Below are 25,726 nucleotides of genomic sequence, written 5' to 3' on the forward strand. Positions count from 1 at the left end.
TGTACTGATGGTTTCAGACCATTTGGAAAGCATGGAGAAAAGTATTCTCTACGGTCAGTAATTGTGACACCGTACAACCTACCGCTGAATTTGTACATGCGACGAGAGTTTTTGTTTCTCTCCATTCTTGTCCCCGGGCCAGAGCATCCTAAGAGATCACTAGATGTGTTTCTGCAGCCACTGATATATGAGTTGCAACAATTATGGGCGCATGGTGCTGAGACATACAATGTTTCGTGCAAAGAAAACTTTCAGATGCGGGCAGTACTTATGTGGACAATAAGTGATTTTCCAGCATATGGTATGTTATCTGGATGAACAACACATGGGAGGATTTCATATCCATATTGTCAAGATAGCACGGATGCGTTCCAACTAAAGCACGGAAAGAAAACATGTTGGTTTGACTGTCACAGGAGATTTCTACCATCCAATCATCCATATCGTAAGAGTAGGACCTTGTTTAATAAGAACAAGAAGAAGTTAGTGGGGAAGATTTGTGGAAATAGTAAAGGGATTTAGGTGCGGACAGGACGCCAAATGTAGGTGGACATGAAAATATTCGAGTCGCCTTTGTTGGGGAACTACACAATTGGCACAAAAAGAGTATTTTTTGGGATCTGCCATACTCGAAGGATCATCTGTTACGGCATAATTTAGATGTCATGCACATTGAGAAGAATTTTTTCGACAACCTGATGAACACAATCCTAAACATCCATGGTAAAACGAAGGATAATTTGAAGTCAAGATTGGATTTAGTCGATATTTGTGCTCGTTCTGAACTTCACGTTGATGAGAACGGTATGGGTCCTTTTCCCATATACTGACTGGATGCAGCAGCAAAAGAGGAGTTCTTTGATTGGATTATAGATAGAGTGGCATTTCCTGACGGTTATGCATCAAATTTGCGTAACTGCGTTGATAAAAGCGAAGGAAATTTTACTGGCTTAAAGAGTCATGATTGTCATGTAATGATGCAGTGCCTCCTTCTGTTTGCATTTTCAACACTATTGCCACGTAATGTTCATGAATCAATTGCATGTATATATTTTAAATTTTCAATTGGTTGTCATATTTATTTATTATGTTTATATGTACGTATGGAATTTTTTCTTTTTATCTATGTAGGGATAAGTGCTTTTTTCCGCGATTTATGCAGTAGAGCAGTCACTGAATAGGGTATTAGTAATTTGAAGGCTAACATACCTGTTATCCTGTGCAACCTCGAGAAGAAATATCATCCATCATTTTTTGATGTTATGGAACATCTTACTATTCATCTCGTATGAGAATTGGAACTTGGTGGTCATGTGCAGTACCGGTGGATGTATCTTTTTGAGCATTTTATGCATCATCTGAAGAAGAAGATCAAGAATTTAAGCAAGGTGGAAGGATCTATAGTCGAACAGGTGAATGAAGAAACTTTGCTGAAAACTACTTTCCATCTGAGGTGCACACAAAAAACTGAAGACCTACTCGGCATGATGATGGAGTGCAAAGGGCAACGTATTATGTTTACGTCCGAAACATCTTCAAGGAAATTGGACGACTTAGTGGAAAATCCACAAAAGGAAGAGTTACTGAGACGGAGCACGCTCATTTGCAAACATATTTGCTCACCAACTGTGAAGATGTTCTACAGTATGAGAACATAATAACATAATTTTTGTATAGTGTTTGCAAACATATTTATTTGCTCACCAAGTGGTAAATATTTTTTTCCATTTAAAATTATAAGAATATTCAATAAGTTTTATTTCATATTAATAACATAATTTTTGTATAGTGTTTATATGGCAGAGCTGCGTTTGACTTACAAACATACCACAAAAGAAGATCTTGAACAACTCAGACATAACGGATTTGTTGGATGGCTTCTTAATTATGTGAGTGTGTACATGTGAAAAAAAAATAGTTATATGTTTTGTGAAATAACGTATCACTAACATTTTTTCATCAAAGGTGACTGAAGGTTTGGCCAAAGGTGAAGTGTTCGATGATTGGATATGCGAGTTTGTGTGGGGACCAAACTATGTGGTCAAATCATATCCAAAATATGGTACTCGAGGATACACATTCACAAGGAAAGGTCATTCTAGGACAACTTATGATGCTGGTGTTTCATCTTCATCCGGTGACGATGTGTACTACGGCAACATTAACGATATTTTGGAAGTTCAGTATCCTGGTATGGTTGGATTGCGGTGTATTGTATTCTGTTGTGATTGGTATGACAACACTCCAGGTCGAAGAGTGAAAACTGATGCATTTGGTGTTACATCGGTTCATTCGCGAAGGAAACTTCAACATTATGATCCTTTCTTTCTTGTTTCACAAGCTGATCAGGTATGTCAATTTATTCATAATGGTTTTAACAATATAGTTATCGTTTTCAAGTATTACTAATTACTTACAATTTTATTTATAAGTTTGCTACATCAGTTACCCACAGGTTACGTACAGAGATGATCCTTGGATCACTATAACGTCAATCAACCCAAGAGGAAGATTACATGGAAGTTGTGATAACGAACCATTACAACCAAGCTCTACCAGCAACGTGAGTCCAGTCCATTACAACCAAGCTCTACCAGCAACGTGAGTCCAGTCCATTACAACCAAGAAAATTTTCAACTCGTTGTCGATTTTACCGAGTTTGGAGATGATGTTGTTGTGCACTCGGAGTAAGAGGCTGAGGTTGGAGAATTTGACGAATATTCTACAGATTCTGAGTAGATTTGCGTTATTGGAATTTTTTTTTATAAGTTATTGGAGTTATGTGAGTTATTGGAATTGTTTTTTTTATAAGTTATTGGAGTTATATGATTATTGAAGTTGTTCTTTTTAATTATAAGTTATTGGAGTTAGTTTTATAAGTTATTCGAATTATTTTTATAAGGTATTGGAGTTTTTTTAATAAGTTATTGGAATTATTTTGATAAGTTATTGGATTTATTTTAAAAATTGTTATTTTAAAAAACTTTAAATTTAGGGGTTTGATAGGGATTTAAATGTCGTCGGAATATCATCGGAAATTTCTGACGAAATTGTGACTATCTCTCGAGTTCCGTCAGAATTTACTGACTGTTTTCCGACGGAATATGGTTTTAAATAAAAATAATTCATATAAAGTGTAAAAATGGATACTAAAATATCAAAATAACACATATTAAGTGTGTAATATAAAATATGTTCACAACGGTTTAGGTTTTTCAATTTTAAAAACTCTTTACGTACATATATCAACTTATTCATAACATCTTCCATTAACACTTATATACTTAAACAACAAACATATTCCAAAATCTAATCATACATATTTAATTTGTATAATATCGAGTTAAACAAATTTTTTTTAGTTAATCATCTTAAAAATCATCTATTTATTATAAAAGTTTTTTATTAGATCATTATATTGATGTTTTGAAAACCTATACACTCTGTCGTCAGAATAGGAAAAGGGCGACGAAGTGCAAATATCGTCGGTATTCGGTCGGAATTCGACGAAATAATATTCTTCCTCTTGACTTGGTATGAACATGTTTCCTAAGCTTTCCGACGAAAATTGATCGACGAAATCATTTTCGTCGGAATTCGGTCGGATATTTTTACTTCCTGCGAACAATTTTCGTGAAATTTATTTGGTTAACCGCGTAAAATTAAATACCGACGGAATTCTGACGAAAATAAACCGACGGATCCATATGCTTCGGAATTCGGTCGGATAGGTTTTAAAGACAAAACCTGACACTTCTTCCTCCTCTTCATTTCTATGGATCAACTCAACTCTCTTCTCTCCCGGCGATTCTTCCCTCTCCCACCGCGAATCTCTCTCCCTCCAGCGAATCTCTCTCTCAAATCCCATTCCACAATCATGTAAGTCATCTAAACCATCTTTCAATCTCAATTTTTATAGTTTTTGATGTTAGATTTAGAGGTTTTTTATATGGAATGTGAATAGTTAGGATTGAATGGACAATTATAGGGATTAACATGTTTTTTATATATTTACCACTTTCAAGGTACCACTTTTCATCTTTACCACCACTAAAAGAACATTTTCAAAAATACATTTTTCATTAATTGGAAAAAGACTTTTATACCATTGTTATCTATATATATAATAAATCATTAATTAAATAAAAAAATTAAAAAAAAAATTATGTTTTTGAATTACACTTTTTCAAATTCGAACTTTTTTTTTGATTTTTTTTTGAATTTATTTTTTCAAAATTTCTTTTTGAAAATCAAAATTATGTTTGAAACTCTTTTTTTTTTTAATTATATTTTTTAAGTACTTATTTATATATTTATTAGAATCCTAAATATCACATTCCAAAAACCCTACCCCACCCCTCAACTCTAAACCCTAAGTCTAGATTAGTTAACCCTAGAGTTATAAGTGTCTTTTACCCTTCATTAAAAGTGAGGGTAAAAGTGATTAGTGTAAACATGAAAAGTGGTACTATGAATGTGGTATTTGTGGCAATTTCCCTAGATTTTGTGGTTTATATGTAGATTTTAAGTTTTGGATGTTAGATTTGTAGATTTTAACCGTTTATTATATTTATATAAACTATTAAAAAAATTGTACTATATAAACTAATAACTGATTGGCCTTTTCTAAAAAAACATTTATAAAAATGATTCTTCAAAAGATTTATAGAATTTGTGATTTATATGTAAATTTTTGGAAATTTATATGTTTATTATATTTTATAAAACAATTTAATAATTTAATATTTAATACTAAAACCGTTTATTATTTATATATATATATATATAATTTATTAAAAATATATTGTATACAAATTATTATCAATTTTTTATTTTTCAATTGTTGTGTTTATATTATTCATATATATGATCTTTAAAAATGCTATTTTTCATAGGTTTGAGGATGGTGGTAGTAGACAATTACGTCGTTCTGCACCCCGAGGCCAGATTCAGTCATTCCCAGACTTCGGGCTCGTCGCATAAGCAAAATTCAGTCTCGCTTGTTCCTCCTCCATTCTCTCCTTCATTTGTTCCACCGGCAGATCCCGCTGCTCCATATGAGCCTGGTACCATGCCGGTTGAGCTCCTTGTTCTCCAACCCGGCCGAGAGCATCTCCGTGTGCTCCATCCGTATCCACAAGGATACACAACTTGGTAAAGTTTTCTCTTTTTTAATTTTTAGTATAATTGTTTTTTTTTTTTTTTTCTAACATGATCTTTCTTCTTCTAAGGTTCAACAAGTCGAACAATTGCATTAGCAAGAGCACTAACCAGATGATGTATTCCATGCTCCTCAAGGGATATTCGACCTACAATGTGATGCCTATCAAGGAGGGCGAGTTGTGGTTCCGTAACTTTGCGGTAATTTCTAAATTTTAATTTAATTTTGGTATTAATTTTTTACTATATATTATCTTACTTTGTTTTTTTTGCAGCAACAATTCAATTGGGAGTTAGGCTTCCGGAAACTGTCCGTCAAGCCTTCCATGAAAAGACGGCAGACTCTTATACGAAGCAGATATATGAGTAGAAGCAGCTATGGCTCAGGGGGAAGACACTAAGATACATCAACCTAACGGTTTGGCAAGAGTTGCAGGTGCATTACAACTATAAACAAATCAATCAAAAACTCAGTCAACCGCAAGAGCGATCGCGGCGGGAAATGTATTTATGTCCACAACCTCAGTGTTTGCACTATGTCTTCTAAGGAAGATCAACTTGTAAGTTCTATATATATATATATATATATATATATATATATTGTTTTTTATTTAAATTGTTTTTTAAATATGTATTGATTAATATTGTACTTAGGTTGAAGCAAATGCGGGTAATCCCGTTGATCATCTCGATGTCATGAAGGAGGCATACACTAACAAGAAGACGGAGAAATCCAGAATCTCGTCATCAGAGATTTCGTAGATTTGGTGAAAACCCAAAAAGAAGCATTTCTTGCTTCTCAGCTTCTCAGCCTATCTCAGATGATGATTCCTCTGCAACAGCCACCAACATATCCTAAGTTCGAATAAACCAAACGGTGGAACATGTAATTTTTTTTTTTACCATTGCATTGCTATATTAACTTTATTATTAAATTTTTATTTATTTATTTTAGGCGGTTCCAAAGAAGAAAGGTCGTTTGGTTGGTTTGGCTCGGCGCACTACAAGAAAACATCGGTATTCTGACGGACATTCCGACGGAAAATGAAATCCTCGGAATTTCCCGAGGAATTTCCGAGGAAATTCCGAGGAAACCCAAAATTTGGGTTTTCTCGGAATTTCCTCGGAATATACCGACGGAATTCCGAGGAAACATAAATCCGTCGGAATATTCCGAGGAAATTCCGACGAACTAGTGATCGATCGATGCGTTTTTGGACATATACCCATCGATCGATCACATTGTTACGCTTTGGTCCATCTTAGTGATCGATCGATGCGTTTTTGGACATAAATACATCGATCGATCCGTTTATAAAAAAAACATTCGAGATTTTGAAACCCCAAACACTAGTTCCTCAGAATTTCCTCGGAATATTCCGAGGAAATTCCGAGGAACACTTGATATCCTTGATCGATCGATGGGATAATCTCATCGATCGATCACATTGTTACGCTTTGGTCCATCTTAGTGATCGATCGATGCGTTTTTGGACATAAATACATCGATCGATCTGTTTATAAAAAAACATTCGAGATTTTGAAACCCCAAACACTAGTTCCTCAGAATTTCCTCGGAATATTCCGAGGAAATTCCGAGGAACACTTGATATCCTTGATCGATCGATGGGATAATCTCATCGATCGATCACATTGTTACGCTTTGGTCCATCTTAGTGATCGATCGATGCGTTTTTGGACATAAATACATCGATCGATCCGTTTATAAAAAAACATTCGAGATTTTGAAACCCCAAACACTAGTTCCTCAGAATTTCCTCGGAATATTCCGACGGAATTCTGAGGAAGAAAAGGGTTTCCTCGGAATTTCCTCGGAATATTTCGAGGAAATTCCGAGGAAATAGGGTTTTTAAACCGAAAATAACGTTTTGCGGTTTGAATAACACCTATATAACCCTTATTAAGTGCCTTACGTTCATTATGAAGTCAAAAATTTGTTCATTACCCTATAATAAACACTTTTCCGATTGTATGAACGAAATCCCCACAACATAAGAGAAACACTTATACACTTTAATGAACGGTAAAGGGAATACTTACAATTCGTTTTGAAATTTGTTATTTCATGGTTTATGCTCATCTATACAAAGAATCTTCAATGGTATGCATTACAATTGTATAAGAAATAAAATACGGCAAAAAAAATTGATGTTTTGAAACCCCAAACACTAGTTCCTCGGTATTTCCTCGGAATATTCCGAGGAAATTCAGAGGAACAATATAAATTAATAGAAATACATGCACATGATATTCTTTTTCCTCGAATTAATGAAAATATTCCGAGGAAATTCCGACGGATATTTAAGTGGCCGTCGGAATTTCCTCGGAATATTTTCATTTAACCGGGCAAACAAGCCGCCAAATATTTCGCGAAAATTGAAATTGAAAATACTGAGGGAATTCCGACGGAAAATATCCGTCAGACCCAATGTTTTATAAACTCGAACCGCATCTTCTTCCCCATTTCTCTCTTCTTCCCCATTTCTCTCTTCTTCCTCTCCGGCGATCTCTCTCTCCTTCCGGCGTTCTCCACCTTCTCTCGCGACGATCTCTCCGGCGAATCCTTTCCATTCCTTTACAAATCATGTAAGGACCTTATCCCACTCTCTTAGGTCCTATTTGTTAGGTTTTTAAGTAGATTTGATGATTTTAGAAGTTTTTTGATAGATTTTTGTTAGGGTGATTGGGTAGGATTGTGATTTGTTGTGTAATAGGTTTAGAATTGTGATTTGGTTGTGTTGAATTGATTTAGAACTTTTTTTATAAATTATTTATTATTTTTGTATTTACAAAACGTTTATATAAATTCGATTTTACAAACGTTTTTGTATATAAATTCGATTTTTGGATTTATAAAAGATGATTTCATATTTATAAAAATATTTATATTTATTAAAACTAATTTTGTATTTATAAAACATTTTTTTTGATTTATAAACACTATTTTTTTATTTTTGTATTTATAAAAACTATTTTTAAATATACAAAACGTTCTTTGTATATAAATTCGTTTTTTGGATTTATAAAAGATGATTTCATATTTTAAAATTAATTTTGTATTTATAAAACATTTTTTGATTTATAAACATTATTTTATTATTTTTTGTATTTATAAATACTATTTTGTATTTATAAAAAGATGATTTCATATCTATAAAAATATTTATATTTATTAAAACTAATTTTGTATTTATAAAACATTTTTTTATTTATAAACACTATTTTATTATTTTTTGTATTGATAAAAACTATTTTGTATTTATAAAAAGATGATTTCATATTTATAAAAATATTTATATTTATTAAAACTAATTTTGTATTTATAAAACATTTTTTTATTTATAAAAACTATTTTATTATTTTTTGTATTTTAAATATGTTTTCTATTTCAATTTTAATTTTATATTTTTGAATTTCAATTTAAAAAAAATAAATTTATAATTTTTTTTTTGAATTTTGGAATTATTCCGAGGAAGTGTATCCCTCGGAATATTCCGACGACAAATTCCTCGGAATATTCCGAGAAATTTCCGACGAAAAAAGTCCTCGGAATATTCCGAGGAAATTCATTTCCTCGGAATTCCGTCGGAAATTTCCGAGGGATTTCCGAGGAAAGATGAATTTCCGAGGAGTTATTTCCGAGGACTTTTTTCGTCGGTATGTCGTCGGAATAGCGTTATTCCGACGACATACCGACGATTTTTTCCCTCAGTATGCCGCTGTTTTCTTGTAGTGGCGTGCCTCTTCTTGTCCTTCCTCTTCACAAGCTCCGTTTGCTCCTCCTGATCCTATGATTATAGAGCAGCTGCAGAACAAGGATGATCAGATTGTGGCGCTGGAGACGCCTAACGCCACAATTCTTGCTGAATTGGCGGATCAAAAAACACAAACGAGGAGATAATGGAAAAGATGAAGCGTTTGTTTCCTAGTGAATTTTAGTTTTTTTTATAGTAAAAACTTTTAAATGTTGTTTTTAATTATGTAAAACTGTTCTCTATAATATATATTATAAATTCAATTCTTTAGATTTTTATTTTACAAAATAAATATTTTATAAAATACAATTTATAAAAAAATAATAATAATAAATAAAAAGAACCGACGGAAACATGTGCGTCGGATAATCCGACCACATATTTCGTCGGAAATTTGTCGGACAATTCCTACCGAATTGTGGTCGGACATTTCTGACGAAACACGTTCATCGGAAATCTCCGACAGATACATTTCATCGGAATTGTTTTTCCAATGATCACTCCAGTCGGAAATGTGTCCAACAAATTTCCGATGAAGTATATCCCGACGAAATGTGTAGTCGGTTGTCCGTCGGAAATGTAGCCGTTGGCTTCTCTCGGATTTTCATCGGAACTCGTCACGAATTTCTGACAAACTTTTTTTTCCGAGGAAAGCATTCCGACCTGTTTCGTATTTCGTCGAAATTCGGCAATACCGACGAAATACCAACGAATATAGCCATCGGAATTCACCTGTTTTCTTGTAGTGAATATTCTATTTTTAAATAAAATTCTAAATATGAAGAATATGAAATCTACGCATTGTAAAGATTGTTACATTTTCTCTGAACGCAGATTCTATTTTTATAAGCAATTCTAAAATTATAAGAATTCGAAATCTACACACAATTCAAAACACTACTTATAGTAGAATCTGTTTATGGAATTGTTATCTAGTTTCAACACAGTGTAGAAAGTACATTTTACGGATAAGAATACTTTATTTCTGAAAATTTTGGAAGTTCATGTATGAAAATATTCCCAAAATATTTGCCATCTTCTAATTTACATAAAACGTGTAGTGGCCGATTTCCTTGTCAAAAAAATCAAAAAAAAAATCGATTTACCCATTTCTTCATCATCAAACGATTGAAGAGCTTTAATACGTCGTTGCGTTACAATGAGGAAATCATGTGAATCGATTACATCAAACGAGTGAAGATATTTACTATTTTTTTTTTGAAAATTACACGAGATATTTACTTGACAAGTGTGCAATCATAATAAACCTTTGATGTTTTTTTTAGAGTCTTTGTGAAGATGAACCATTGCAATGCGAGAAATTTAGGTAATATTCACGGATTGATATTCAAGAGAAACATGTCGTCCCATTCATGAAGACAACACCACTGTCTAGGTGATACTATATGAATAAGATGTTACACTATTCAATTTTGTAATTTTGTTCCATGTGACTATGCTTTTGAGAACATACAATCATCAATTCAATGAATGAGTGATCTGTTTTAAACTTTCACCAAACCAGCAAGGGAAAACGATGAACTCAATGCGAGGTCAAGGCAGAGAGATGGAACTTTATAAGAATCAAGTGTCTAAGAAGAAATGTATGCAATGAAAGAGGAGAAGAAGTTCAGTGTCAGACATTTCTCCAGAGAGGTCAGGTGATTCAATGAAAAAAGAGAGTTTGAATCTGAGAAGAATGTTCTTACTGTCATAGAACTGAAGTTGGCTCCTGAACCAGGTGTAAGATGCAAGCTTTCAACCAAAAAGTTTAATTAAGTTTAGATCACTAATTTAGACAAGTTATTTCCCATGATAAATGTTTATTTCTCATCAATCATTAAACATCATTTCCATTGGTTTAATTCAATCAACAATCATTAAGAGTAAGTCTAATAAATATTTAAGCACCCTAACATCAATTTCCATTGGTTAGGAAGGCAAAGAGCAATATCAACTTGGTTCAGATATTTCATCAAACACCTTCCGAGTGTGAAATGTCTAATGATATAAATTAGACTCTAATCGTGACCAACACTAATCTAGCATTAATAACAGTAGATAAGTTAGAAAACATAGAGATCTAACACTAAACATACTAGATCATCACTTAATCACTCTAATCACCATAACTCATGAATCCAATAAGAGTCTACTCACTAATCACCATGTTTAACCTTAAACCCATAATAGATTCAAGACTAATCATATTAAGAAAATGATATAAACTCAAATCACTCAAAGAAAGATAGATTAGATTAATAAAGAGTCAAGCTTCACCAAAGTAGTAATGTATTTTGAGAGAAAATAAGTTAAGCCCACATTTTAGGTCTAAAATGTATTTATACTAGTCTTAAAAATGAGATGGGTCAACCCAACAAATATGGGTCCACCCATAAAAAGTAGAGTCTTTTCGTTTGTAGCGTAATAGTCATCCCGCTACAAGTAGGTCGCTAGGACACTTAGTCGTGTGGGGCTCCATGGAAACCATAGTGACCTCATCATGTCGCTAGGTGCATCCGCAAATCGTCCTAACGACCTCTTGAAGTCGCTACACGGTGGTCGCTATGACACTTGGACAGGATTCAGGATGTTTGACTCTTCTTCTCGAAGCGACCACACCATGTCGATAGGCATGTCGCTACGAGCTCGCATTTTCACTCCTAACGACCCATCTTAGTCGCTGTCATGATACTTAGCGCCAGAAAATGATCTACGCTCCAAACTTCTCTCTTTTGGCCTCAAAACACCTCAAATGTCTTCAATGTCACCAACAAGGATCTCCAATACCTGATATAGACATATGCTATGCAATGCAACCTAAGTATGCCTAAATTGTGTCCTAAGTGATTAAAATGTACAAGAATGGATGATCAAAACAATGTAAATATGTTAGATATCAAGAAATAGCTGTGAAGATTCTTTCGAGCGTAAGCTAAGATTTGTTCAAATAACATCCTCAACAATGGTGATCTGAAATAAAGCATCAAATTATTTGTTGAAGGTTGAAGGCATCAACACACCTCACAAGCGGCAGGCCAGAGTGAACAACCACCTTTTTCTGGCAGCCACTCGGAGGATGCGGCTACAAATGTGATGGAAGTGGACAAACAACACCATCCAGCTTTGGAGAAGAGGAGAAGATCCGCAAACGCAGTGAAATTTGGAAGTGTAGCAAGCCGTTGTTCCCACCAAGTTTTATTTTCCTACATTACAAACTCTGCAATAACTATGTCCCTTTGTTCTTGTTTATCATGTGTTTGGCTTTTTAAAATTTTTAAAATCTACCGGAAACTGTGTTATTTTGATCTTAGTTAAGAAAAGCTTTACGGCTATTTACATATTTGCAAAGAATCCTCTGGTAAAATTCAAGCGTGATATATTTAGGTTGTCCCTACATGCGGCCATGTCTTTACATAGACTTTATACAATATAATGTCAGACAATCAATTTCACACAAGCAAGTTTCTTGAGCAACTTACGTTTACGTCATATTGCAAAAGACAACAGACCAACTCAATTTGGTAACATCAACTGAAAATGTTCAACAATGTGAAGCTTACCATTTCAAATTTTAGGAATGCATTACTAAATTTGAATAACATTCTTTTAGCCAAGTCGGCCAAATAAAACGTTACTAAATGTATCATTTTCTAAAGTTAAAATTAACAAACACATAAACTACAATCCAAAATAGAAAGCCCTTTTTCAAAAAAAAAAAAAAAAAAACTACAATCCAAAATACCAACAAAATCAAACCCAATAACAGTGAACCTAAAAAATTATAATATTTTCCGTGAGAAAACAGTTTTATGTCAGTAAAAAAAACATAGATAGCTCTGTCAAGTGGTTGTCTTTTATAAAGTGTGCTCGAGTTATTCAACAACATGACCTACAACTCTGCTGCTAGTGCCCCTCTGCATATCCAAAAATCTGCAACGCACCAACTCAAGTTTATACACAAACTGACATGGTTTTCTCCTCCACATATTGTGCTCCGCGCTTGTGCGGAGGCCTGCCCTAGTAATTGTTAAATTACCTAAAGAATTACTTTTCAAGGGGTAGTTATTAGTCAGTTCAGTTGCAGCACCTTTTCCAAATAGCACCCAAAACGACAATGTTTAGCTCCTTAACACTACGTATGGGGCGTCCGGGTTTTCGGATCGATTTTTGGTCGGTTTCTCTCGAGTTTGGATTTTTCGGGTCATGAACGTTTTGGCCCAATAGATACTTGTAAATTTTCAGTTTGGATTCGGATCGGTTCGGGTCTACAATTAAAATACCTGTAAAATACTCGTAATTTTCAGATCCATATCGGGCTAACTGAAAAAAATCCAAAATACCCAAACTCCATCAAATTTAGTCAAAATTTATTTTATATATATCTAAAATTTTTTTAAAAAAATAGCATAGAATTAACTATTAATAATTAAATAAAACATTTTTGAACTGTAAATTTTATATAAAAAACTTCATATTACTTGAAAATGCTACAAAAATAATAACAAAGATTGTTAACAAAAATATATTTCAACTAAATCGTAAAATGAAATATATAAAACAAAACACAAAAAAATCATAGTTTTGGATATTCGTGTTTTTAAGTCGGGTATCAATCGGTTTTTATCGGGTCGAGTCTGTTCGGGTCGGTTCTTTTCGGTTCCGGGTTTTGGACCCAATAGTTATTTATAAATTTTTGTTTTGTTTAGGTTCGGATATTCAGGGTCGTTTCCGGTTCGGGTACAGTCCAAATTAACAGCAAACCTCGGTTTCTCTCGGTCTCTGTCTCTGCTTCTTCTCCAATCTCGATTGATGTTTGTTTAGGTATGTCTCAGATTCTTACCATTCTTTTACTTCCTCTGTCTCGCGCCTCGTACTACTCTTTAGTCTCTGCTTTCTGCCTTGCCTGTTTTTGTCTCGTTGTCTCTTCGGTAACTATGCACACCAGCTATTCGATTAAACGCCGCTGACAAAACCCACTTCGATTTCGTAATCATCTTCTAAAAGAATAATAGATCTGTAGAGAAATTCAACTAAACCCAGTTTGTTTTCTAAAAAAAAAAAAGAACTGTTTTATTTTTTAATTCAAAGCTTGTGTGATAAATATATATAAAGAAATTGTTTTGAAAAATACAAGCTGCAAACTTTCTCATGTTCTTTACATCATCAAACCTTCCATTACCATCAAAATTTAGTTGACATGAAAATAATGGTTTAACATATGCATTTGACAAGGAAAAAAAAACAATTGTGTATTTACTTCATGCAAGTATGTGTGATGAAAGTATAAAAAAGGCACACAAGTTACATCGTCTCTTCTTTGGCTTCTTCTTTGCTTACATCGTTAAGCCAGTCCACAACTTGTTGGATATTTGGTCTTCTCATAGGGTTCTGGTTCACGCACATGCAGGCTATGTCAAGAACACGTATCATCTCTCTTTCATCACCACCCCTCTCTCTCAGCAACGGATCAAACACCTCCTCTAGTTTTCCATCCTTCCTCATTTGATGCACCCACGCGACTATCTCTCTCGACACCTTTGGTTTAAAAACCTCCATCGGCCTTTTCCCGGTGAGAAGCTCGAGCATGACCACGCCGAAACTGTACACGTCACCTCTCAAGGTAGCTACCCATGCTTGTCCATACTCTGGGGGAATGTAGCCCAATGTGCCCACAAGCTCCGTTGTGACGTGTGTCCGGTACGGAAGGATCAGTCTTGATAACCCGAAATCTCCGAGGTAGGCCTTGAAACTGCCATCTAAAAGGATGTTGCTGGACTTGATGTCTCGGTGTACTATATGTGGTTCGCATACCTGGTGCATGTAGGCTAGTCCACAGCTTGCTCCTCTCATGATGTGAAGTCTTTTCGACCAATCCAACTGAGCTGGACCTTCGGGGTTTTCATGCAGCCAATAATCTAGACTCCCGTTCTCCATGAACGAGTAGATAAGTATACGTGCACCTTCATGGACGCAGTAGCCTTGTAGATCGACCAGGTTTTCATGTTTGGCCCTGGAGAGAACTTCCACCTCGGCCTTGAACTCTTTCTCCATCAGACCGTAGTCTCCTGTGAGTTTCTTAACCGCCACGTTCGTCCCATTGTCCAATGTAGCCTTGTAGACAAGACCAAACCCGCCGCATCCGATAATATTAGCTTGACTGAAGTTGTTGGTAGCTTTCAAGAGCTCGAATATGGTCAGGTCTTTTGCTTCGTATCCACTGTTTCCGAATAGCAGCACGAGGCTTATATCTTTCTCCGAATCTAAAGGAACTTCAGAGTACGAGGCGTCGGAGCTTATCTCCAGCCCCGCGTGCTCAGAGTCTCCTGGATTAACCCTCCTCTTCTTGTCCATCACCCACAGAGCAAGCATCACCAAAACCAAACTGACCCCGAAAAAGATCCCAATGACAAGTCCCACAACAAGGGGTGTGTTAACTTTTTCTCTCGTCTTTGTAGAAGAATGCTGAGTACTTGGAGACGTGCAGGAGGTTAGCAGTACACCACCGCACAACAATGGGTTTCCTTCAAAATATGATTTTGGGAAAGCATCAAACTGAGCTCCTGTGGGTATCTGCCCACTGAGAGTGTTGTTGGCAACATTGAAGTAAGACATGAAATGGAGTCCCGTGAGCGACCAAGGGATCCTACCGGATAAACTGTTGTTGGAGAGGTCCAGCCGCTCTAAGTTTGTGAGGTTTGACAACTCATCTGGAATGCTGCCAGTGAAGTTATTAGCTTGAAGCTCGATGACAATGAGAACCTTTAACCGTCCAATCTCCACCGGTATAGTCCCGTTGAGATTATTCTTATTGACGTATATCGCGGGTGGGAGGCTGGAGATCTGATTGTATTGCTGATTAGAGGTGACATTGTTAGGACTGACGAAAACAGGCAGCTCTAGATAGCTCCTCTCTGTTGCATCGTACACCTTTTGGGACATGAGAGCACTCAGCTGAAACAGTTCCTTTGGAAGCTCTCCCGTAAGAAGGTTACTTGAGAGATCCAAGTAAAAAAGGTTTGGAAGTGTTCCTAACCAACCGGGAATAGACCCCACGAGTTGGTTTTGTGAGAGGTCCATGAGCTCCACGCTCTTGAGCTTGATCAGCCAAGCGGGTATTACTCCTCTCAATCTAGATCCGCCAGTACCGAAGATTTGGAGCTTTGGAAATGCGCCTGGCGCTAGAAAGTCCTCGTTGCTTGGTAGCGTTTCGTCGTAAAAGTTCCTCGCAATGATGAGAGTAGAGAGCTTTTTACAGTGTTGAAGAATGCTGAGGGCGCCTGTGATGTTGGTCATTTGATTTTGTGAAAATGTGAAGAAAGACAGGGACTCCAGTTCCAGTACTTGTGGAGATATCTGTCCTGTTAGCTTGTTCCCTGCGAACCTCATCGCGGTGAGGTTCTTGCAGGAGTATACCGTCGAGGGGAAGTCTCCGGTGAAGCTGTTGTTTCCGAGGTCAAGAACGCTGAGGCTCTGGAAACGGGAGAAGTCTACATTCGATAAGGTTCCTCCCAGAAGGTTAACTCGTAGATTCAACTTCACAAGCTTTGTGCAATTGGATAAAGAGACGGGGACGGAGCCTGTGAGGTTGTTTATATGGAGCTGGAGTCTGCGGAGATTGAAAAGCTTACCTATGTTCTTTGGTATCTCTCCTTGAAGTTGATTGAAATAAAGGTCAAGCAGTCTCAGTTTCGTGAGGCTTGTGATCCCATCATCGATGTTTCCGGAGAGTTGGTTTGCTGGTAGAAGAAGTTCCTCGAGGTTAGAAAGATTGTAGATTTCTTTTGGGATTTCGCCGGAGAGTTTGTTGAAGCCTGCTCGAAGAACGCCTAGCCTGGAGCATCTGCCTAGTCCTTGAGAGATAACGCCTGTGAATTTGTTATAAGAGACATCCAGTTTGGTGAGCCGCGGTGAAGATGTGCAGATGATGGAAGGGAGTGGACCGGTGAAGCTGTTGTTGCTGACATTGAAACTGGTTAACCTGAAAGCACCCTGAAGGAAAACAGAACCGGGTAGGATGTCGCCTTGGAAAAGATTGCTGGAGAGATCAACGGTCTGAATTGGGAAGTTTTTGTTGCTTCCATTGGTTAATGATTGTTCAAATGGTGATTTACCACTGAAACTGTTGTAACTGAGATCAAGAACCGTGAGCTGGTCAAGAGCAGAGAAGAAGCCTTGTGGGAGAGGACCAGAGAGACGGTTGTAAGAAATGTTGAGTTGAGAGAGACGATGGAGATTCAAAACAGAGGGCGGGAGAGTACCGGAGAGACCTCTAGAGGGCAAGAGAATCGCAGTGACTCGGTTTTGGGGAGAATCATCGCAGGAGATTCCTTCCCAGGAGCAACAATCAGTAGACGTGTTCCAATGCAAAGGAGAAAGTGGAGATGATACGTTGGTGGAGAACAAGAGGAGAGAGTCTCGGTCTTGGAGGTTGCATACAGCTTCTGAAACTGTAAGAAAGAAGACAGAGAGGGAAAGAAGATAAATAAAAATCACAAGGAGACCAGTGGATTTTGATCTCATCTTCTCGTCAATCATGGCGAGAACAAGAGAAGAAGAAGCTGAGAAAGATTGAGTAAGCGTAGAGAAGGAGGAGAAGACAAAAGAGAGGGAAAAGTAGCAAAAGACATCATTATCCAATCTGGGTTTCTGACTTTCTGTGTCAGAAGCTTGTAAAATGGTTCGTTGACCAAAGGGAATAGTCAGACCAAAGAGAAGAAACTTTCTTGTCACACCCAAAGTTAAATTTTCATGCTTTTTGTTATTTTATCGTTTTATCTGTTGACCCGGATTGTGCTTGTGGCCCGTGTCTTGTAGGGGTGGGACGGATCCGGATATCCGGGAAATTTAGGGTAACCGGATCCGTCGGATCCGTGGATTTAATATCCGGATCTGGATTCGTGGTTTCCGGATATCCGGGTTTCGGATATCCGTCTCGATATTCTATTATTCGCGGATGTCCGGATCCGGATCCGTCAAAATAATTAAAAATAATTTTTTTAACAAAAAAATACTAATTTTTTAATATAATACATAAATTAAATATTTATAAATATATTTATATATGTTTATAATATTGTAAAAACTGAAATATAATATTATAATATTAATTCATGTATAAATATTAATATATCAAATATAAATATTAATAAAATTTAAAAATTTAATGTATTTTAAAAATACGGATCCGGATCTGGATATCCGGACTTAAAAATTAAGATATCGGATCCGGATTCGGTTTGCACGGATCCAAGATTTTACTATCCGGATTCGGATCCGGACACCCCGGATATCCTATTTTCGGAGCGGATCCGGAGCGGATCTCGGATCGAATCCGGATCTCGGATAATAAGTCTCAGGCCTAGTGTCTTGTGTGTAGATTTTTGCCCTAAAGTTTTTTTAAAATTATTATTCCTCTTGTAGTAAAAGTCTCTAAAGTTTATTATTCGCAATCAAGTACAACCTTCTAAATGTTTATGAAGCAGATTGTGGATGGCTCATAAGCAAGAGATTATGATTTGTAATATTTCCATTTATCTATTACGGTGTAATCTCTTTTATAAGGAACATGTATGTTATGAATAAAGATAGGCTATTCTATTACTTTTATAACATGTTATCAGCACGAAACTCTAAATCCCTAAGCTAATACCCAAATCAAAAAACCCTAAAACCCTAACCCTAGCCGGCGATCCGACGAACCCTAAACCCCGATCGCGTCTCTTATTCCCGCATCTGTTCCAGCTCGCGTCCCCGATCAGCTTCAGCCCAAGGCGTTCATGATCCTAGCTCAGACGTTCGCGACCCGAGAGCAGCTCCAACACGCGACATCTTTTTCGTTCGCGACAGCATCAGACAGCTCGCGTCCGACGATCAAGGCATTCCCGATCAAGCAACAAAGGACGTCTGCGACCCGATAGAAGCGACTCGATCCATTCCAGCTCGCGTCCCGTTCGTGTCCAGCTCGCGGCTCAACTCCTTTGGTGGTCCGATTCAACAATCATCTAAGGTTAAAAGGTAATTCAAAACCTAAGAACCCATAATCGAACATGGATTGATTGATAAAGAATGAAACCCTAAAACCCTAATCTTTATGAATCAAAACCATAGGGTAATAGATCAAAAATCTTAATTGAGTAAATCGAAGCTCTAAAAGTTCGATACCCCAAACCCTAAATCATGTTCCTACATGATTAAAACCCCAAATCGGTTTTTACAAGTTAAAATCCGATAAACCCTAACCCTATATCTATAAACCCTAAATAATATAAGTATCAGGATTAATTATACTATAATTATCAAATCACATATTAAAACTCTAATCGAATATTTTGAAATCAAAACTGTTTTTGGTTTTGATCATTGAGGTTTTAAATCTGATTGAATCTGATGCTATGTTGCTAGAATTGTTTGACTGTTAAATTGATAGATTTATTTTTTCATCCTGCTTGGTTAATTGTTCATATGATTTAAAATTGTTTAAACCGACCAGCCTGTTAAAACATTGATTGAATCTGATAGGTTGCTAGCTTACTTTGCTTATATAATCTGATAGGTTGATAGATTAATTGAGGGTTACTTGTTTAAAATCTGAATGATCTGATTGCATGATTCTCGAGGTTTAATATCATCTGCTAGGATTGATAGTTTTGTAATCTGATCTGTTTTAAATAGAAACCCTAAATAATCCGTATGATAGGTTATATTGATCTGATTTGGATGTCTTTGAGAATTGAGAATCTGTATGCTAGGTTGATAGATTCATGATAAAATCTAATGTCTTAAGGTTTAAGATTGTATGTTAAGTTCGATTAAATTGATTGATCTGATTATATGTTTTTGAGGTTTGATAAATTCGTATACTAGATAAATTATTTACACATGGTTTATGCTAAATACCAATCAGCCTTGAAATTGATTCATTGAAATTCATGCTTGAAATCTATATTCTAGTATATTGCTAAAATCAGCCTTGAAACTGATTCATTGAAATTCATGCTTGAAATCTATATTCTAGTATTGCTAAAATCAGCCTTGAAACTGATTGAGTGATTAATAAATCTTTTTACTAGTCTTGCTAAAATCCATTGATTGTTAAACCCTAATTGCATGATTAATTGAATCCGTTTTTGCTAGTTTGATAAACCATAATATTATGAGCACATAGAAATAGTATTGCTGAGACTTGCTAGAAATTGACTGATTGATTAAATGCCTTTAAGATTGATAGTCTCATTGTCCTCACAAGATTGAAATCCGAATTGATTGTTTTTAAGAGTAAGGCCGCATGAAAATTATATCTAAATATTGAGTGATATATGATTTGAGATGTCGAAAATCAACTTGGATTTTGCTGCCCTAAATCTCTCAGGAGATAATTATTTGAAATGGACACTGGATACTGAGTTTATCCTAAAGTCAAAGGACTTGGTGAATGAATCACAAAAGGCAATAATGCCAATGAGAAAGATTGATACAGGGAATATTAATTATTAGCCATCATCTTATTAAGAGTCTCAAAGATCAGTATCTGACTATAGAGAATCCTCTAGACCTTTGGACAGAGTTAAAAAAAATCGAGACATGATCACCAAAGAACGGTGTTATTACCAAAGGCCCTATTTGATTGGAGGAATCCCAGAATCCAGGACTATAAGTCCATTGATGAGTCTATTGCTAGCTGGGCAAAATAATGGATTACTGATGAGAAATAGTGAATTGAGACCTCCTGGATTAACCTCATTACCTGATACCAATAAGTCCGCAGAAGAAAAAAAAAAAGTAGTAACCACGTCCAGAATGATAGATCACACGGTCATGGCCGTGGAGGGTGGAAAGGACGTGGTCATGGCCACTATAACACATTTGGCCGTGGGAATCACTATGGCAGAGGCCGTGGGTATCAACCCAATTTGAGCCATGGTCAAGGCAGTGGCCGTGGTATCCTTTAAACCACAAAGCTCGACCAAATCAGTGTGCCATAGATGTGGAATGGGAAACCACTGGGCTAAGATATGAAGGACTCCCAAACATTTTTGTGACCTCTATCAAAGAGAGTCTGGAAGGGAAGAATCCTGAAACCCACTTGGTCTATAAAGATGGTGAAAATAATTTCGAACATGATCAAGATGATCTTATGGAATATGAGACTTATGATTGCCTAAAAGAATCAAGTTGATAATCTGATTTCGACATCAAACTTGTGTGATTTTGCTTGTATGCTTTTTCTGATTTTTATCTCCTTGAATTTATTTCTATTACATTGTCTGCTTAGATTAAATGAATGAATGATTTTTCTATATGAGTACACTGAAAAATGCCAATATAAATTAATACTAAAACAGGTATCGCTAGTCTGAAAGAAGATTATGGCTAGGCTAATATATTATTGTCTAAGGGTATGCATCTAGAAATCAGTGATGCCTTATATTCACCCAGCTCTAAGAGCAAGAGCAGCCTATTGAGTTTTAAAGATATAAGAATGAATTGTTTCCATATTGAAACAATGGGCGAAGGAAACAAAGAGTTCCTTCAGATATATGTATAAAATCGCCCAAAGCCATAATAAGTCCTAAAAACTATACTTGCATTCTCTACTGACCTAGACTATGCATAGATCAGTATGATAGAGGCTAAAAGCCTGCGAAAATATACACTTTATGGCACTACCGGATTGGCCATCCTGGTCCAAACATGATGCGAAAATTGATATTCAAAAGGCACACATTAAAAGATAAGAAGAGTTATCCCAAAGAATCTCACGTGTGTAGCATGTACACAAGGGAACCTCATTAGGCCATCACCAGTAAAATGGCTACGAGTTCCTTTTTCATAATAAAGACTATATGTCTAGATAATACTGGTGAATACATGTCCCAAGCGTTTAAATGATTATGGTATGTCCATGGGGGTAAGTGTGGACAATTCTGTGATACATGTCCATACCAAGAACGGCTTGGCCGAAATCTTTTAAAACGCAAATAGCTGATTGATAGACCATAACTTATGAGATCAAAACTCCCATTCACAGCTTGGGTCACGCGAAATTTACATGCACCTAAGTTAATACACATCAGGACATTTAGTGAGCATATATATCCCATATCACAATTATTAACGGGTCAAGAGCCAGACATACCCAATCATAAGACATTTGGATGTGTTGTCTATGTACTAATTGCTCCACCACAGAGAACTAAGATGGGACCTCAAAAGGAGGATGGAGATATATGTTGGATATGATTCTCCCACAATAATAAAGTACTTTGAGCCAACTATGGGTGATTATATTTAAGGCCAGGTACACGGATTATTTTAAGACCAGGAGGAAAAAAAAAATAAAGCTGGTAAAAGAATGGTAAAAGAAATAGAATGGAATCAACCATCAATGTCTTGGCAAGATCCTCGGACTAAAGAATGTGAAATAGACGTCCAAAGATTATACATTTACAAAGCTAGCTAATCAAATGCCAGACACATTTGCTGACCCGAAAAAGAATGACTAAGTCATATATAAACCAGCTTGTAAAGCACAAACGAATTTGATGTCCAAGAAGAGACACAGTCAAGTTGCTACAGAGTCTAGACAACGTATGAAATGTGGTAGACCAATAGGTTCCAAAAGATAAGAATCCTCGGAAACAAAAGAAAGGTGCAGAGAATGATAATCAAAATCTAAATCCGAGGTTACTAAGGAAACCATCCCAGACATGGAGATAAGGCCGGTCGGCTCTAAGGTACATGTACCAAACAATGTAGCTTGGGACGCCAAGCTGCAAAGTATTAAAGGTCCTGATAATAATGAATCTCAATCGATTATATCATGTCTGGAACATAATGGAACCAATAAAGAATGTCGACATAAGATGATTTATTTGCATACAAGGTAACACTTGAATTTATGAATATAAGCGAGGATCATGAACCCACGTCAATATAAGAGTGCGCACTCGTAGAACAGATTGGATTGAATGGAAACGTGGGGTTAAATAGTTTAAGGAAGAAAGGCGTATTTGGCTATATGATTAAGACGCCATATGATGTTAAAACCAGTGGATATAAATGGGTCTTGTGAGGAATAGAAATCGTGAGATATAAAGCTGATGTTGCACAAGGATTCTCACAAAGACTAGTAATAGATTATGAGGAGACATACTCCCATGTAGTGGATGCAACTACTTTTAGATTTCTCATAAGTCTGGCTATATAAGAGAGAAAATTAGACTTGCAGCAAGTTGATGTAGTGACTGCATATTTATATGGTCCACTGGATAATGAAAGTACTAGAGGGTATTGAGCTGAAAGAACAGCAAGTTCTTGAGAACAATATTGATAATCATCAAACTATTTGATCTGAATATCCTAGGAACCTCTGGATACAATTTCCCAAACAGTTGAATATCTCAAGAAAGAGTTTGAGATGAAAGATCTTGGAAAACAAAGTTTTGTTTGGTATTACAGCTTGAGTACATTAACAATGAAATCCTTGTGCATGAAATAGTATATACAGAAAAGGGTACTCAAGAGATTTAATATGGACATGTCTCACCCATTATCTAGTACATGGGCGTGAGATCACTTGTTTTGGACAGTGATCCATTCAGTCCAAAGGTGGACGATAAAGAAGTCCATTTAGTCCTGAGATGGACGATGCAGAAGTCTTGTTTTAGACACTGATCTGATTGGTCCATAAGAAGGACGATGAAGAAGCCTTTGATTTTGGTTTATTTTATACTAACCAGCCCAAAGAGGGGTTATTTGGTTTTGTTGATTTGTTTTCAGACAGATTATGTTTTACACATGGTGGTACACGCATATCACAGCAACATCATCCAAGATTTCGTGTGTGTGTATTTGAGGTCGATGATTCAATATGTTCGATCAGATTGTGGCATGGCCGATAGTAAAGACGAATCAACTATCATGTTCGAGGACGAAGTATATTCTGCCCAAGATCTTCATCACCCACGGATTGCAGAAAATTGAAGAGGTCCAAGGGACCTTCAGTAATGTCCAAATCAGGGGGAATAATGTGTGTTGTACTATTTTTCCTTCACCATGGTTTTGTCCCAATTTGGTTTTCCTAGTAAGGTTTTAATGAGACAACATTAAAGCACATTACAAGCTCTAAATGGTTATGGCATCCAAGGGGAAGTGCTATGAACCAGATTGTGGATGGCTCATAACAAAGACATTATGATTTGTAATCTTTCCATTTACCTATGACGGTGTAATCTCTTTTATAAGGAACCTCTATGTTATGAATAAAGATAGACTTTTCCGTTACTTTTATAACACTAAATACGTATGTTACTATTATTACATACAAAATTGCAAAAGTTGCACATTCAACCGTACGTTAAACATAGTTCACAAAGATACGAAATTTCTAATTTGGACAATAACCTAAGTTAGATGTTAATATTAAAGTCATCGCCCTGTACACTTCATATTTAGTTTAGGGTTCATCCTTTATATATACTTATGAAAATTAATATAGTTATTTTCTGTGGTTATGTTTTTTCATTTATTCATGTTATGAAAACGTTGTTTTTGTCTACATGCGTTTTAATTATTGGTCTTCTCAGATTTATTTTAGGGGAGAGGGTCATTTCGTGCTTGGAGATAGAAAGGTCTATGCGTGCGTGCTATGATGTTGATCATGAAAATTGAAATTTGAAGAATATTATAATCATGACGGGCACCAACATTATGATATGAAAAAAAGGGAATAATATAGGATGGTTCAGGAATAATCTTCTAATTTTTTCTTTCTATAAAAGATTGAGAGACGTTTACCTTTTGGGGCGGCATGGTTAGTAGTGGTAGTGGTGTTACACACCTTTTCTAATATCCCTCTCAATGTTTGTATTTTAGTTTTTCTGTTATTTTATTTTTGTATTTCCCTTTTTTTTAGTTTTATTGATTTCTTGCATATCTTCTTATGTTTTCTATTATGCCAAGCGGAAGGCACAATTAACATTAGATAGTGGTCATAAAGATCGATTTGCTATTTTGTTAGAAAGGCATACTGTTTATTTTGTTTGACTTCTAATTTTTGTGGATTATAAAAATCATCGATGCTGTTGAAGTCTTGTTTAAAAATAATACTAATTTACTAATGAGCAGATGGCGTAATATGGTAGCTGACAAGTTCATTTAAACAAATATGGTATTTAACACCAGTAAATTTAAAGATTCAATTGGAAGATATAAAATTCAAGTTGCTATTTAGATTAAATCATAACAATAAGTCAATAGTATGTAAATAGATATACATGCATATATCAGCGTTTTGGAATTTGATTGAAGCTTAATGATGTCGTTTTACAATAATAGGGTTTAAACCAAAATTATGATTGTGTTATATTAGAGAAATGATTTGGAGTCTAATCAAAAGAATCTATAATTAGTTATTAACACGTTTAATACTTTCATTAGGGTTTAGTAGAAGTAAGAATGGTGGTATGTTACACCAGAAAAAAAAAAGAATGATGGTGTGAATTTTTTTTTATGTAACATATTTACATGGAAAATTTTTGAAAGACAGAATTTTTTTGTATTTTTTCATGTTTTATGTAAAAAAACTTAATTTAAGACTTATTCCCTCTAAGACTAGGTTTGATGTGTAAGAACGTACCTTGAGTTCATCGGAAGGCTTGTAACAAGCGAAATCAATGAGATAAAAGGTTCGCAGTGGATTAAAATATAAGATTTCGCAGTCAAGTAACTGAAAATCTTAGGAACTGCGATTGGAGCTCCTTTTTGCTTGCTTTATTTATCTCTATGCT

General features: G+C 35.7%; 1 protein-coding gene and 1 long non-coding RNA gene across 2 annotated transcripts; one reads left to right on the forward strand and one right to left on the reverse strand.

The window, feature by feature from the left end:
• Positions 1-13,525: 13,525 nt before the first annotated feature.
• On the forward strand, positions 13,526-25,057 carry LOC111207279. Its single transcript, XR_002659539.2, has 2 exons — positions 13,526-13,760; positions 24,524-25,057. It is a non-coding gene; the product is annotated as an uncharacterized LOC111207279 (long non-coding RNA).
• On the reverse strand, positions 14,094-17,946 carry LOC106433038 (tyrosine-sulfated glycopeptide receptor 1-like). The gene has a single exon (XM_013873885.3). The coding sequence runs from the start codon at positions 17,472-17,474 to the stop codon at positions 14,241-14,243; it is 3,234 nt and encodes a 1,077-aa protein (XP_013729339.1). The 5' UTR covers positions 17,475-17,946; the 3' UTR covers positions 14,094-14,240.
• Positions 25,058-25,726: the final 669 nt, after the last annotated feature.

This window comes from Brassica napus, chromosome C2 (assembly GCF_020379485.1).
Source record: "Brassica napus cultivar Da-Ae chromosome C2, Da-Ae, whole genome shotgun sequence".
NCBI lineage: Eukaryota > Viridiplantae > Streptophyta > Magnoliopsida > Brassicales > Brassicaceae > Brassica > Brassica napus.

What these genes read in the sequence shown, in the direction of transcription:
- LOC106433038 (XM_013873885.3), bottom strand. Translation starts at nt 17,474, where the DNA reads ATGATTGACGAGAAGATGAGATCAAAATCCACTGGTCTCCTTGTGATT.